Source organism: Saimiri boliviensis, chromosome 14 (genome assembly GCF_048565385.1).
Source record: "Saimiri boliviensis isolate mSaiBol1 chromosome 14, mSaiBol1.pri, whole genome shotgun sequence".
NCBI classification, from domain to species: Eukaryota; Metazoa; Chordata; class Mammalia; order Primates; family Cebidae; genus Saimiri; species Saimiri boliviensis.
The window spans coordinates 92,459,388-92,476,359 of NC_133462.1; the positions used below are offsets into that span (position 1 = coordinate 92,459,388).

At 48.2% G+C, this 16,972-nt stretch overlaps 1 protein-coding gene across 3 annotated transcripts in view; it reads left to right on the forward strand.

Annotated features, from left to right (window-relative positions):
* KIF26B (kinesin family member 26B) overlaps window positions 1-16,972 on the forward strand; it is a 526,146-nt gene that overhangs the window by 492,286 nt on the left and 16,888 nt on the right. For all 3 annotated transcript variants that reach the window (XM_039464246.2, XM_074385662.1, XM_074385663.1), the window contains one exon: window positions 15,868-16,030. In XM_039464246.2, the coding sequence (XP_039320180.2) occupies window positions 15,868-16,030 (163 nt within the window). The remainder of the gene's footprint in view (window positions 1-15,867; window positions 16,031-16,972) is intronic.

Below are 16,972 nucleotides of genomic sequence, written 5' to 3' on the forward strand. Positions count from 1 at the left end.
GGTGAAACCCTGTCTCTACTAAGAATATAAAAATTTGCCAGGTGTGGTGGTGCCTGTAACAGGAGAATCACTTGACCCCAGGAGGCGGAGGCTGCAGTGAGCCGAGATCGCACCACTGCACTCCAGCCTGGGTGAAAGAGCAGGACTCCATCTCAAAAAAAAAAAAAAAAAAAAAAAACAAACCCACAACATTTATTTGTACTTAGTAAGCAGGCTTTCCTAGGAACCACACCTATCGTGTTGCTCTTTGCTGCTTTTTCTGTTGTTGTTGTTACACACCGCTCCTTCTTTTAAATGATGAGTAAGGGCATCATATAATTTATTATCCAAGTCACTTTTGAGAGTGAAAAGGGACACTGTATTATTATTATTCAGTGTTTTGAAATATTTTCTGACACATCCTTCTATACTGGTGAACCTATACAATAGTTCTATTCAAAATTTGCTTTCAAACAAAATACTATCTTATAAAAAGAAAATATCTACATATATAAAATTAGAAAAAAGGTTAAAACTTATTTATATTGTTTATCTGGGCATTAAAAAATAAGCAGAATAATCACTTAATGTACTTCTGGGTATTTTAATCAGTGTCTTCGCTGTCTTTTTCTAATACTACGTCAGTAGTATTTTTCTTAACACGATTTTTTCTATTGTTTTCCTAATGTCATGGCATTTTACTTCTTCATATAATCCACCTGCCTTACCTATATGTTGACATAAATGTGTATGTGTATTGACACATAAAACCATCTGTTTTTGATAACTGTGGCTTCTGTTTCCCTTGACAGAATATTACAGTTTGGTTAAAAATAATTGAGAATTTATTTGTACCACTATCAATTACAAGTTTATTTCAACAGAATATGTTTCTCAATTCAGTGAGAATATTGTGTGTGAAAGTTTCAAAGGACCTTCCCACAAGTCAGTTTCTAGAGCATAGTTATAGAATTTCACATTTTAATCTTTTATACAGTTTGAGCTTTTGTCATCTATTTTTCAGGGTCTCTCATTTGCACATTTTGTTTTTCATAACTGCAATTCATTACACGCTTTAGAGGCGAAGGTCTCTGTGTTTCATTTGTTGAACGTTTGATTATGGATTACAACTTATTTTTGAACCAAATGCCATCAAAATTTAGATGACTTGTTTCCAAAACTCGAATACTTTTTTGTAGAGCATTGAGATTGATTCATAAAGTATGTTTCAAATTCATAAAGTATGTTTCAAATTCAAATTCAGCAATTTCATATCATTTCATTATTTCAAGTGTCAAATATTTCTCAAACCCAGCTGTTGACAGGCAGCAGAGAGAAACTGCACACTCTCCTGATGAATTCTTTTTTAATCCAGTTTAAACTTCATAAAAAATTGTTGTAGTTCAGTTACGCTAACTCCGTTTATATACAGTTTACACATTTCAACAACGATAGCGTGTACTTCTCTGGTAGAGTTAGAATGGTGTTTGAGCTCACTTATGAATGACATGTGTACCTCACTTAGAGGTGGATTTCAGCATAATATGTTTCTCAGCTTGGAACATTGTATCTGCTTGTTTGTTTGTTTGTTTTTGAGACTGGGTCTGGCTCTGCCACCAGGCTGGGGTGCAGTAATGCAGTCTCGGCTCACTGCAGCCTCCGCCTCCTGGATTCAAGTGATCCTCCTGCATCAGCCTCCCTCGTAGCTGGGACTACAGGCATGTGCCACCATGCCTGGCTAATTTTTGTATTTTTAGTAGAGATGGGGTTCCACCATGTTGCTCAGGCTGTTCTCGAACTCCTGACCTCCAGTGATCCACCTGCCTCAGCTCAGCCCCCCAGAGTGCTGGGATTACAGGCATGAGCCAGTGCACCTGGCCAGAACATTATGTCTGTCTGTCTGTCTGTCTGTCTGTCTCTCTCTCTCTTTCCTATTTTTTTTTTTTTTTTTTTTTTTTTTTTGAGATAGAGCCTCACTCTGTCACCCAGGCTAGAGTGCAGTGGCACAATCTCGGCCCACTGTGACCTCCACCTCCTGCGTTCAGGCAGTTCTCCTGCTTCAGCCTCCTGAGAAAGAACTGCTTGAACTGGGATTACAGGTGCCCACCACCACGCCTGGCTAATTTTTGTGTGTTTTTAAGTAGAGACGGGGTTTCACGGTATCAGCCAGGCTGGTCTTGAACCCCTGACAGTATGTCTTAAAGTGCTAACTCTGTTCACTGCACACACCTCACATGTTCCTAGATAAGAGCACTGAAACAGAAAGTGAAAGTCCACCCAATTCTTCAATCTCATTTTAATACAAGTCTTAATCACAACTGCTTGTACTTTGAATAAAGAATCCAGGACAAAACAAACAAGACAGGATGCAGGGTGACAGGCGTACACTGAGACATCTGGGCGAGTGGCAACGTGCTCAGCCGAATGAAAACGCTGTAGCCAGGGTTCTTAACACTGCTTGTTGAGTGAACAAGTCGGAGGTAGCACAGTTGTTAGAGTTAAGACTTTCTGTGTGTGAATGCAAAGGAATGAGAATGGGACAAGCTTCGGCGTTGTAACAAGACCCCCCAAAGGCTCCCACGTAGGTAGCTGCTTCCTCTGCAAGCAGAGATGACTTCTGTGACCCTTTTTGGAAACGTCTTTTTTTGGTCTGTTTTTTTTGAGACGGAGTTTCACTCTTGTTGCTCAGGCTGGAGTGCCATGGCGCGATCTCAGCTCACCACAACCTCCGCCTCCTGGGTTCAAGCCATTCTCCTGCCTCAGTCTCCCAAGTAGCTGGTATTACAGGCATGCGCCACCACGCCCAGCTAATTTTGTATTTTCAGTAGAGACAGGGTTGCTCCATGTTGGTCAGGCTGGTCTCGAACTCCTGACCTCAGGTGATCTGCCTGCCTTGGCCTCCCAAAATGTTGAGATTACTGGCATGAGCCACTGCCCCCAGCCAACACATCTTTTCTACATGCCAGAGATACTTAACTTCACTGTTCCAAATGGCTTCATCAGCCCTTTTAACTCACATCCTGTTGGGATCAAACATTTTTGCTCTGGAGACCTTCGTACCTGTGCAGTATCGATATAAAGATGGCCTGAGAGTCATAGCACAGTCAGAGCTAGCAGAGGGGCCTGACTGACTTGGCCAGAGCCTTGGCCTCAGATTGAGGGCACTTCAGTGGTTCTGACTGCTCCTCTTTGGGGGACGTCATATCCATTTCTCAAGAGGGGCCTGATGGTAACCCTGGTGTAAAATGTCCCTACTGTGATCTACCCTTGAAAACTGTGAGCTGTGCAGACCCAAGTAAGCCGCGACGGGGCTGAGGGTGTCTCTCTGCTGTCACATAGCAGCGACATGAGCCTTATACTAGACACACATTGCAGCCCAAGGCAGCAGCACCTGCTTTGGTTTTATTTTCTTTCTTTCTTTCTGTTTTGAAACAGTCTCACTCTGCCCAGGCTGGAGTGCAACGGCAGGATCTCAGCTCACTGCAGCCTTGACCTCCTGGGCTCAAGCGATCCTCCTGCCTCAGCCTCCCAAGTAGCGGGGACAACAGGCATGTGCCATCATGCCTGGCTAATTTTTTATATTTTTAGTAGAGACGGGGTTTCGCCGTGTTGCCCAGGCTGGTCTTGAACTCCTAGATTCAGACAGTCTGCCAACCTCGGCCTCCCAAAGTGCTGGGATTACAGGCGTGAGCCACCACGCACAGCAAAATAGGAAATTTTATGTATATTTTACCACAATAGAAATGTGAAAAGGCAGGTGATCTCCAAGGGCAGAGTCCCTTGCAGTTGCTAGTTCCATCCGGCTTTTCCCCTTGTTTTTCTCAGTAACAAGGATTATTCGTGGATAATAATGAGCGGATTCATGCATTTGAGCAGGACATGAAAGAATTTCCATAGACAGAGAAGAAAGCGCATTTCTGAATGAAAACCCGGGACGAGCACCAATGCAGGAGAGGCATGGAGGTTCACAGCGTGTTCAGGGCCTGGTGAATAGCTCGGTGGGGGCCGCAAGCCTGCGGAGCGGGGAGGGAGGCAGCTTCACCTCCTCACTCAGCCACGCAGCTCCAGGTCCAGAGCCGCCAATTCATCGTTATTGTCACCTTCACATGATAACGGGAGTCCTTCCCGACTCCCAGTCAGTGAAGCAACAGATGGAGCCACGGTCATGGTGGTCTGCAGCCCCTCAGGCAGGCGCTGAGGGCCACGTCTTCACCAGACCTCCTGCAACCATGTGCAGGATCCCCAGCTGAGTGCTGGAAAGGCCACTGGTCAGGGGCAGGGAGCAGGGATGGAAGGAGACGGCTCGCCCTGACCTTGACCGTCAGACTCCTGTTTGAAGCTTCATGCTGCTGACTTAACAGAAAGCCTTCTGTGCAGGGAAAGCTGTGAGCCTGAAATCACAGGAAGAAAGGCATTTCATGAACATACGCGTCCTCCCAAAACCCGTCCGGATCCTTCCCGACAGGGTGACGTAACCATGTGACTGGCCTCGCCTGATGAGCTGGTCAATGTCATCTCTCTGGGAAGGTTACCCTGTAACGTGGGGAGTGCCCACTGATGTGCAGCCTGATGAGACCGAGCAGGGTGACACCTCCCTGCCTTTTGTGTGCACAAGATCAGAACTCAGTCCACTGAAGACAGTGCAGTGGCTGCTTGGGGCTCACGTCGGCATATTCTATGTATGTTACTTGGATAGAAAGCACAGAATTGGCTAGATGAAGCTCTGGAGACTGGAAGCAGTCATGACTGTAATCTAGTATAATTACCAAGCCTAGACCCTTCGCCTAATCCTATTCAACCTCCTTTCAGTCTGTCCAGGGACTGTGTTGGGGTAAGCGGGTCGCTGAATAAGTTGGTTGGTAATACTGTATTGCGTCTCTCAAATCCATTTTTTTTCAAAAGAGATTAACAATATAAAAGGAAATTCCAATATCTTCTTCTCCAAAGAATCATCCTGTACACTTCGGAGAACGTTAGAGGGACTCACCTGAGCTCCCAGAGCTGGAAAATAAAAGCCCCATAATTTTCCCAGGCCCCGATATGGTGTCATCTTAGGGTTTTGCTTAGGGAGGAGATAAAAAAGAGGAAATGAAACCCTTCCAGATGTTTCCTGGCTTTTTTAAATAAACACATCTTTTTGAAAGAACTAAATCCATTTGCAGATATTCAAAGCCCAGATTCTACAGACTTCGAATGTCAACCGTCAAGGGCAATCATAGGTCGAACCCACCGGGCTGGGGTTTCATTAGACCAAGAATTCCATTTGGGCTCTGTGGGTTCCTTGTTTAAAATTATTGTTATTATGCTTTAAGTTCTGGGAGCGTGCAGGTTTGTTACATAGGTACACACGTGCCATGGTGTGTGCTGCATCCATCACCCCGTCATCTACATTAGGTATTTCTCCTAATGTTACCCACCTCTAGCCCCAACCCCCCTGACAGACCCTGATGTGCGATGCTCCCCTCCCTGTGTCCATGTGTGCTCAGTGTTCAACACCCACTTATGAGTGAGAACATGTGGTGTTTGGTTTTCTGTTCTTGTGTCAGTTTGCTGAGAATGATGGTCTCCAGCTTTATCCCTGTCCCTGCAAAGGACATGAACTCATCCTTTTTTATGGCTGCATAGTATTTCATGGTGTATATGTGCCACATTTTCTTTATCCAGTCTATCATTGATGGGCATTTGGGTTGGTTCCAAGTCTTTGCTATTGTGAAGAAGGCTCTGCGTTTTCTTTAGAATTCTTTAAAAGTCCCTGGGGAAGAATGAGAGTAAGAAAAAATGGAGGGAGAGCCTCTGGGTTACTATGACAACGTGACTCTTGACTCCAGCTCCATCAGCCAGCAGTGCCTGACTCCCTTTTGGATTGCTGCAGAGATCTCTGGCACTGGGTTAACACATGCTCCTAAACCTGAGGATGACTGAAAGTGGAAGGAGATCAAAGTTTCTAAATAGTACAGTGAGCTCATCTTGACTCAAAAAATGTGTAATGGTTATAATGCAACATAACTGAGGTGCTCCCTTATCCCTCCCCTAATAAAGGTATCATAAAACCACTGCAGAGGCTCTGTAAAAAAATGACACGTTTATGGAAATATGTATCGCAAAGCACTGATAACAAATGATAATGGTTTGGGCTAAATAAAATTTAAAAGGAAGTGAAACTTTAGACAATGTGAAACACACTGGAGTCATATTTACATTGTAAATTGCAGTAATGAAATAAACATCATTATTCCTAACCTGCTCCTGCAGGTGGATCAAATCCATATGCATCTATTAAAGAACAGTCTGCGTGTTCAGGAAGTGCACAGGATCTTGTTACCGAATCACTCGGCACATCTGTGTTTTTTAAACAAAAACTTCATTAGAATATGTAAGTTTTGACCAGGTGCGGTGGCTTAGAACTGTAATCCCAGCACTTTGGCAGGCAGAGGTGAGTGGATCACAAGGTCAAGAGGTCGAGACCATCCTGGCCAACGTGGTGTAAACCCTGTCTCTACTAAAAATACAGAAATTACCTGGGCATGATGGCGTGCACCTGTAGCCCCAGCTACTTGGGAGGCTGAGGCAGGAGAATTGCTTGAACCCTGGAGGTGGAGGTTGCAGCGAGCCAAGATCACGCCACTGCACAAAGTGGGAGACTCTGTCTCAAAAAAATGTAAGTTTGGGCAGTCTGTTGATTCAGGGGAAATCTATGGATCTCTTATTTTTCTATAAGGTCCACTAATTTACCTTCTAAGTTATTGTTTTTGGATTTTGGTTTTGGTTTTCATCAAAGTGATGACGTTCCTAGCTCCTGATTATGCTAAATTGAATAAAAATAAATGTAGGATTTTCTCCTTTCTGACCTAGAGCTAATAAGTCATACATATTGGCTGAGTTACTGCAAAGAACGGTCAAAATGGAAACACAGCTCTTACTGTCAGGGTTCTTAGGGTCTTGCTGAGAAGAGCTCCTCAGAATCAGCCACACTTCACACTTGGAGAGCACGGCCCCCATCTGCCAAGCCTGCCCAAGGCGACTGACGCCAGCTGCAAGAAATTAGGGTCCAACGACAAAGGGAGCGGAAAGAGGCCACCCAAGACCGCGTCACTTCCGACACTGCGTGTTCGAATGCTTCCCGGAACCTCCCGCGGCTCGTGATTCACGAGAGGGACTTGCAGAATTCACTGGAAACTCAGGGCTACAGTTTATTACATTGGAAAGGATACAGATTAAAATCAGCCAAAGGAAGAGACACATGGGGCAGAGTCTAGGAAGGTTCCAAACGTGACGCTTGCATGGTCTTCCGGACACGTCACGTCACCTTCCCTGCATCCCCACGTGATGGTACACGTGGAGTACTGCCGACCTGGGATGCTCACCTGAGCCTTGCGTCCGGAGTGGTTATTGTGGCTTCATTACGCTGGCACGATGGATCGTTTGACTTCCCATGTGGTTTAACTCAGTCTTCAGGTTGACTGGTGCCGTGTGACCCCAAAGTCCCTGCCCTAAATCACATGGTTGATCTTTCTCTTGCAGCCAGCTTGGACTGTAAGACAGTCAGGTACGGCCCCTCCCACGCTGAGGTCTGATGTGGCCAACCCTCACCTTAAACAAAGGCTCTCCCAGTGAGTTCCATGTAGTTCACCTCCGAGCAGCTCATGAAGGCCAGAGCTTTGGGCGAGGCCAAAGTTTTTAGTACCCAAGTCTGACCAGAGATGAAATGCTAATGGTGAGGGTGGAAAGGGGCTAGTGTGAGCTTGGGTGGCAAACTGCGTATCTGAAGAGCAATGGAAGGAGCGTGGAATGTCCTCAAGCAACGGAACATTTTTAGGACCATAGAGTATTAGAGCTGGAAGATTACATTTCCTTTTTTTTTTTTTTTTTGAGACGGAGTCTCACTCTGTTGCCCAGGTTGGAGTGCAGTGGCGTGATCTCAGCTCACTGCAACCTCTGCCTCCCAGGTTCAAGTGATTCTCCTGCCTCAGCTTCCTGAGTAGCTGGAATTACAGGTGCCTGCCACCACACTCAACTAATTTTTTGTGTTTTTAATAGAGACAGGGTTTCGCCATGTTGTCTGGGCTGGTCTCAAACTCCTGACCTCATGACCTGCCTGCCTCGGCCTCCAGTGCTGGGATCACAGGCGTGAGCCCCCGCATCCAGCCTACTGCATTTCTTAACAAGGGCACTGTCGTACAGAAGTGGCCTCGTCTCAGTAACATGGTAGAAGGATATGATGTCTTTTAAGTGTGAGGCGCCAGTGTGAGCAACAGGGACTATTTTTACCCCATATAATCCTAGAGCACAAAGCTAGTGCCCATGGGTTAGGAGTCATTTTAAAAAGATTTCAGTTTAATATGAGAGAAATGTCCTGGGAGATGGTAAGTTCTCCCAAATTAAAAAGACTCAAGCAGAAAGCAGATCTCCTGTTACCATGGCAGTGCTTTTGTTAAGAAATGCAATGAGCTCCCAAATTCTTTCCACTCTAATACTCTGTGGCCCTAAAAATAGTCTTCAATCTTGACAGAATTGTATTCTGGAATTAGCAGACTATTTCTTCTGTAAGTCATTATGTGAATTACCTTTACAATTTCTGATATCACACCTGAGTGCTATGGCCTTGGCATGCATATACATTTCCTGGGCAGAACTGAAGAATTCCAGGATCTGGAGTAATTCAGATTGTACTAATTCTGCATGGCTGTCGCTGAGATGATGTTCACTGTTCTAGATAAGAAGGAATGACAAATGAATAATAAAAGTTTTCATGGGACACGTTTGATCGAACGCATGTTTCATATCCACTGCGGTCACTGCAAGCAAGTCTTGTGTAAATGAGATCAAAGCAGAGTGGTTAGGATTTTAACTGGAAACCTTCTGTTATTTATAAATTTGAGTTACATCATATACTTCTCCTAAAAGAATCTGTTGAGACTGTTTGCTATCTACAGCTGGTCTTTCTCAAGAAGTAGGCTGAATTGCTATGAACTTTATCTTACTCAGATAAATAGAATGCCGGCATCAAGGATCAGATGGATCCATGTGGCCCAAATTTCATCTAGACTTCATCCTCCTCTGTGTACAGTGGGAGCTATTAAAGTCGTAACTCAGACTTGTCGGCTCCAGCCCGTGCTTGTACAGCCTCTGCTCTATGCAAACTCTGCATCCAGTATTTCCTGATGTTCCTGAGAGCGCTCATGAATGCTCAGCACGCATCTCTTCCTGGAAACAACTACTGTCACTAAGAATAGCAGGCCCCCGTGGGGCACCACTGCAACTCTCCTGCCTCTCACTGGGCACAGCCACCAATGTGCCAGCCCTAAATAACCAGGATGGTGTCGGGGAAGCACACGTCTCTCCCACGTATTATCCTGCCTCAGCGGCATCTCAGACGATGCTGCTTGCCCCTCAGGATTCTACAGTGTTTAATAAAAGAGACCTATGAGCAGATAATTAGGTTAGCCTCATGTACTCTTAATGGTTCAAGTTTCAAGACCTCTGCCAACCAGCAGTCTTCGGATCAGCAAGACATGATCTCATAACGGGTGGCGTGTTGGTTGGATCACAAAGGCTGGTCCTTCAGCTAGAGTGGGTGGTTCTCTGCAGGGTCCTCTCGTAAGCTCTCCTTGGTGAGACCACTCATAGTCTTGTGCACTGCTGAATGACAGTGTTTGAGGACGTCTAGCACGTACGCTGGACTCAGGGAGCTATCTTTGCCAATACAGTACTTTATTCTACAAACCAGAGTTGCCCTCGTCGGAAGACCTGAGAACCCTGCTTCTGTAGCCCATAGATGTGCAGTCGTCTTCACGGTATCCCGCAGAACAGACCTACGTACGGTTTGTGCAGTGCAGATGGAATATGAGCTGAAATTGAGCAGCAAGTACTTCACCTGCATGGACCTCTCCTTTCAAACATGCCATCAGGTTAGCTCAGCCCGTACCCAGCCTCTGGTACTTCTCTAGTACCCCAAACCAAATAATTCACCCCCTAAGGCATTAGCATCCTTGAAGGGAAAGTTGCCTTCTGCAGAGGAGACGGCTTCCCCAGAGGAGAGGCGTCAAACGTAGGGCTGTCCGGGAAGCGTCATGGACAGCAAGATCATCAAGTCCTTCAGAAATAAGTCAACTCAAATAAAATAAAAATAAAGCAATTTCCCCCCTGGGAGGTATGTGTTACAATCTGGTACAACTCTACGCTGTCAGAAATAAACTTGCTTGAGGCCCAGGAGCCCCGTCGGGGCAGGACTGCCCTCAGCAGAGGTGGTGATGGCTTCCCTCGAAAACGGTCTTTCTCACGAGGGCTAAGGAACTGCAGACATGTTGCCCACCTTGGCCAGGAGCACTGGACCAGGGATGTTGGCATCTTGGGAACTGTCGTCCCTGGCATCGCAGGCTGGTCTCCAAGGGTCACTGGTGACCTCTCTGGGGACAAAACGATCTTCACAGGGTAATTACATAAACAGGAAGGAGGCGGAGTCCGTGGCGAGGAGGGCAGGGTGCTGTTTGAACGTCAGCATGTATTTCAAAGCCGTGGCTCTACCCTCCCTCTGGTCTTGTTTCCTTCTCTGCACTCTCCTGCCGTCTCCTGGTGGTCAGAGGGTGAATGCAGGGGCCTGGGATTTGGCGCCTGGGGCCGGGAGAGCAGAACTCTTGGAGCCGGCTTGGGATCTGGCAGCCTTCACCCAGCACCTCGGTCTCTCTACAGCGCATTCTGGCTCGTTACAGGTGACGTGGGTGGAGCATGGGACAGTTACTGAAATGCAATGTAATTCCAGGGTGCTGTCCTCACCAGTGTTTTCTTGGCATTCAAATATTAGTTGCTATCTTGACTATCTCATACATGTAAGGATTCTGTCTGTAGTTTCCATCCCTAAATCCAACCAATGTACTACTTTTAAAAAGGCTGGGTGCAGTGGCTCCAGCACTTGGGGGACGCTGAGGTGGGCAGATCATGAGGTCAGGAGATCGAGACCATCCTGGCTAACATGCTGAAACCCTGTCTCTACTAAAAATACAACATAGTAGCCAGGTGTGGTGGCGCATGCCTGTAGTCCCAGGTACTCAGGAGGCTGAGACAGGAGAATTGCTTGAACCCAGCAGGCGGAGGTTGCAATGAGCCAAGATCGTGCCGCTGCACTCCAGCCTGGGCGACAGAGCAAGACCCGTCTCAAAACAAAAACAAACACAAACAAAAGAAAGTTCTCCCTTTTCTGTAAACGAGCGTGCCGGTGTGTGTGGCTGGCTGCATGCACACGGTTCATGTGCCTGTTTCCACTTCTGCTGCCCAAAGCAATGGATGGCTGTGTAGTCAGGAAATCAAGATACACCTTCATTTTCTGCTTGGTGGTTCTGTGTCTGGGATGACACTGTGTTTCATCATTACTGTAGAGCAGGGGTCGACAGACTTCTTACACAAAGGACCACGCAGCAAGTATGTTTGGTGACGTGGGCCACGTAGACTCTGTTAGAATCACTGAACTCATAATTATTATAGCACAAAAGTAGCCTCAGATACTATGTAAACAAACAGATGTGGCTGTTTTAATAAAACTTTATTTACGAGAGTGGCAGTGTGGTGGCTGGCACGTGGTCAGCCCCTGTGCTGGAGTGATACACACTCCTCACGTCTTCAACTCATTACTAATTAAAATATGTTCATTATCCTGTTCATTTTGCCCTTTGTTCATGTCCAATGAAAGCACGGACTGATTTTAAAAAGACGTTTTTCTAAAAGTCTTTTTTTTTTTTTTCTGACACAGGGTGTCCCTCTGTTGCCCGGGCTAAAGTGCAGTGGCACAATTTCGGCTCCCTGCAGCCTCCACCTCCAGGGCTCAGGCAATTCTCCTGCCTCAGCCTCCTGAGTGGCTGGGATTATAGGTGCCTGCCACCACAGGCCGGCTAATTTTTGTATTTTTAGTAGAGATGGGGTTTCAGCGTATTGGCCAGGCCGGTCTCACCAACCTCAGGTGATCTGCCTGCCTTGGCCCCGAAAAGCGGGAGCCGCTGCACCTGGCCTCAAATATCTTCAAAGGCATGCCGTCAGGTGTGTGGGCAGTGGAATGTGTGCGTGAACACGGCTGCCTGAAAGAGCAGCGTGCCCCGTTCCCCAGTCCCCTCCTGTGCCTGGCCAACCTGTCCTCCACAGCCAGGGCCCCCCAGCCGACCCCTCCAGGTACCACGTCCCTCCATCCCTCCCGCCGGCTCCGGGGGCAGGTGGCCGGCGGCCCTGCACTCTTCTTGGCCTCTCCTCTTGCTCTCACTTCAGTCCTGATGCAAAGGATGGGCTCACTTTGTGCTGACTGTTCCCTCCCACGATTCCGAGTTCAACCGACAGTTCGCAGCCTTTGGTACCTGCCGCTTCAGCCCCCCGCCTCCCGCCTTAGTTGTCTTCATTCCAGGTTCATCACGAGGCTGTAAAGCCGCAGCTCTCTGCGCACCATTTGTCACTCCCTCGAGGACCTCCCTACAGTCCACAGAGGCCCACGTGAAGGGCTTTCCGCAGGGAGAGCGAGGACACTGGTTGCTAAGCAACACACAGGCGGCGGCTGCTTTCCACAACGTAGCCTTGAAAAAACAGCCGTGACCATTTTACCGTATGGAGTCACGAGTGGGGAGTGCGGAAATGCGCGGGGCAGGCAGTCGGATGTCACCATGTTTTGTCTGAATTTTGCCTTTGGTTTGGCTTCCTGGAGAATGTCACGTGGAGACTCGGGGATGTGCCTTCAGCTGTGTGCGGCGGGCCGACAGTCAGTCCTCATCAATTGCAGATTCTGTACTTGCGAATTCACCTACTCACGGACATAGATTTGTGACCCTGAAAGCAATGCAGGGGTTTCACAGTCATTCTCGGACACGGGCGGAGGGGTGAAGATGTCGCTTCGCTGGATGCATGTGTTCCCCGTCCCCGTGCAGAGCTCTGCCTTCACTGTCGACTCTCAGACTGTGCGCACGTGTCCTCTTTGCAATCTCTTTAGTGCTCGTTTTTTTTTTTTTTTTCATATTTTTGTGCTTTCTGATGGTGATTTTGCTGTAAATGGCCCCAAAAATGGTGCTGATGTCCCTATTCAGGCTCCCTAAGCACAAGAAGGCTGGAATGTGCCTTCCAGAGAAAATACACGTGTTAGATAAGCTGCTTGCAGGCGTGAGCTACAGCGCTCATGGGAATCCAGTGTTAATGAATCAAGAATACAGCACACCCAGAAAAAGGAAGAGGAAGGACACAGGGCAACCAGTTTGATATCACAATGATCCAACTTTTTATCCTGTCTTTGCTATGTTTTCTTGGGGACTTATACAGGGTCACCTGGGGATACAGGGGCATGTGCCTTTGGCCAGTCCATATGTGGGGCCACTCTGGAAAGTGCCAAGGTAACAGAGTCCATGGTGGAGCCATGGAAGAGGTGAAAAATAGCTGAATTTGTGGACTCATCAGATGACGAGAGAATTTAATGTCATCACTAGCATTGTTGTAAGGCTGGAAGCCAAAGAAATTTACAGCCGTGTTACCCAAGGGCAGAAAGGTATTAAATGCCTCTTGGCTAGTATTTTAAAGAAATACTGAATATCATTCATTATTTTGAAGAAAATATTAAATAGAGCATCTCACTAACAAGGTTATGTATTGACCAATGGAAAAACTTTTGTCATCAGAGGTTCACAGAAACCTAAACCATCTATTAGGTTGGGGCAAAAGTAATTGAAATGAGCCAGGTGCAGTAGCTCACACCTGTAATCCCAACACTTTGGGAGGCTGAGGAGCGTGGATCACCTGAGGTCAGGAGTTTGAGATCAGCCTGACCAACATGGTGAAACCCTGTCTCTACCAAAATACAAAAATGAGCCACATGTGGTGGTAGGTGCCTATAATCCTACCTACTTGGGAGGCTGAGGCGGAAGAATCACCTGAACCCAGGAGGCAGAGGTTGCAGTGAGCTAAGATCGCGCCACTGCACCCCAGCCTGGGCGACAGAGCAAGACTCTGTCTCAGGAAGAAAAAGAAAAGTAACTAAAAAAAAATGGCAAAAACTGCAATTACTTTTGCACCAAACTTTATCTCCCCTAAGAACAATGGCCCAGTAGTTACAAATTCAATGTTCACAAATAGAGAACACAACTACCATGCATAGAGCTGACTATATATGATCACAACCTATCTGAACAGAACTCATCCTCCACCTCCCGTAGTGAAGACAGAGCCCAAGACGCATCCCAGTGTGGTGTCTCTGGCTAAGACTGTGCCAGGAATGGGACCTAGCTTCCTCGTCAAGTCCTGGTGCCCATGAATTTCTGCTGGATTAGATGCGTTTTGAAGGGAGTTAAATGTTCACGGCTCCCGCTCCTTCTCCTCTGTACCCTTTACCTCACCACTTTCTCTTTTTTTTTTGAGACAGAGTCTCACTCTATCACCCAGGTCAGAGTGCAGTGGGTGATCTCGGCTCACTGCAACCTCAGCTCCTGCGTTCAAGTGATTCTCTGCCTCAGCCTCCTGAGTAGCTGGGACTACAGACATGTACCACCGTGCCTGGCTAATTTTTTGTATTTTTAGTAGAGATGGGGTTTCACCATGCTAGCCAGGCTGGTCTCAAACTCCTGACCTCGTGATCCACCCACCCCCGCCTCCCAAAGTGCTGCGACTACAGGTGTGAGCCACCCCGGCCCGGCCAACCTCACCACTTTCATCACTGGTCATTTGCTTGAAGGGAAGCCCTGGGATATTCACAAATTGCTCTGGAACTGAATCATAGTGAGCCCGGCATCTCCAAACTCACACCTTAATTGGTCCCAGATGGAAAGGAAAAGCCATTGCTCTTACACCACAGTCCTCCCTGCCCGAGGCCGGATGCAGGTCACGTGTGAAATGGTCTGCTCTCTGCTGACAGTGGCCTGAGTGTCCCACACTGTCTGCTGAGCTGGCTGGTCCTCTCCAGGGAGCTTTGCAGGGGACGGATGACAAGACATGGACATGGGGACAAATTCCTCTCCTCTGGCATTGCAGACACAGCCTAGAGATAGGAGCGTGGTATGGGACATAGGCGACCTCAGCCTTTAGATCAGGGAACATGCCAGAGATGCAGGGACATCTGGCAGCAGCTGAGAGTCCGAGTGCTGCTGGGGAACGAAGCAGAGGCCTTTAAAAGCAAGGCAGGAAAAATGCTGCGACTAGTGTAGGAACAGAAAAGCAGCCATTCCTCCAGGTCAGTTCAAAGACCTAGAAACGCTCCCTGAAAACCCCTGGGCCTCATTATCACCACTCCCCTGCAGAGTCCCCCGAGGAGGCCTTTCTACAGGAAGTCTGCTTTCCGTTGCTGGTCGGGTGACTGCGGGGGCCTCTCTCCGTGTTTCTCCCTGATCTTCAGGAATGTGAATGCCTTTTCCTTCACTGCTACTCCGTGCAAATGTGTGAGTTAGAGGGCACTGCCACTGAAGTAGCTGCAGCTTCCTGGCTGAAGGAACTTTGCAGCTGTTGGAAACACACAGATCTTCAGTCCAAGTTCATGGCAAGGGGACTGCTTTTCGTCGCAAGGATTGCCTGTGTGCGGACATTCCCGGAGCAGGCCGCATGTGCACTGAGCATGCTGAGTCACATCACAGGCTGTTTCTCCTGACCCCTCCTCTCGCTTCTATTCCCAGGCCTCATTATGTGTCATGTGGTAGACACACACGCACAGGCACACCCCGTCGCAGCCAGGACGGAGGTGCCGGGGGACATGCTCTGCACGAATTCCATCTTGGAGTTAGAAGCACTTGCTCGGCACCTGCCAGCTACAAATAGCCCCATGCTGGAAAAGGATGCTGATTAGTATGCCATTAAAAAAGGGGGGGCCAAGGACAGGCCTGATGCCCCGCCCTGACAGGCGCGGGGAGACACGGGCGCTAATGCAGCCTGATTCACTTTGTTTGGCAGAGAGAGCAAGCTCGCCATGCTGCTGCGGGAGTCTCTGGGGAACGTGAACTGCCGCACCACCATGATCGCGCACATCTCGGCGGCGGCCGGGAACTATGCGGAGACCCTGTCCACCATCCAGATCGCGTCGAGAGTCTTGAGGATGAAGAAGAAGAAGACAAAGGTAAGGAGCTTGCGGGGGGTGTGGTGGGCGAGAGAGCCTTTGGAGCCCTGCCCCAGGACTCAGTCGGAAACAGCCAAGTCAACACTGCCAGTCCCTCAGCATCAGGACACATGGCTCAGTGTCCACCCTGGGGCAGGGAAACCTTTGGGCTGATGGAAAGTCATGTCCCCTCCCTATACTTGGTGCTGGCCCTGGTCACCCAGCCTAGGCCTGAGTGGAAGTGCTCGGTCCACTTGAGAGAGTATAAATGGATTGCGACTTTGAGATGAAGCATGTGGGAGGGGTGGGAGATCTTCTGTCATTCTCATGCACGACCTCGGTCCTCTGAAGATGGAGACCATGTCCTTCAAGGGACTGGCTCCAAAGAGGACCCCGAACTCCCTGCTCACAGGGCCCTGCTTCCTGTCTGTATGTCCAGGAGTCTTTGCCTGGCTGCTGGTGTTGTCCTGGTCATTCAGTGGTTTCTGGATGATTACTGTGTGCTAGAAATCACGGGGCTCATTTTCTCAGGCAGAGGCCAAAGCCAGGATGGTGGGAGTGTGGCAAGTGTTGGAGGAAACCACCACGATCGTGGCCACTCAAGAGGCGGGGGCAGCTAGTGACGTGTGGGCCTTTTGTTCCCTTCCACATTTCGTACCTTTTTTTTTTTTTTTTTAAATCTTTCCATAGTGCTTCCTAACCAGTGTTCCACAGTACAGGCTGCCAGAAGTTGGTGACCCTGAAGCCCTTAGTGGGTCAGACAGGGCCTGGAGGGTCACCTTCTTTCCCGAGCAGCCTCTATTTCCCCGTGCCCCACAGGGATTCTCCTTTACTAATGCAGCGGTGACGTAAGACTGGGCCCACTGGCGTGGCACCCGAGTGTCCCATATGCAGAGGCCAAACAGGGTGGCCGTCAGTAGCCTGTGTCCGTCCGGGCCCTCCACCACTTGCCACACAAAGCTG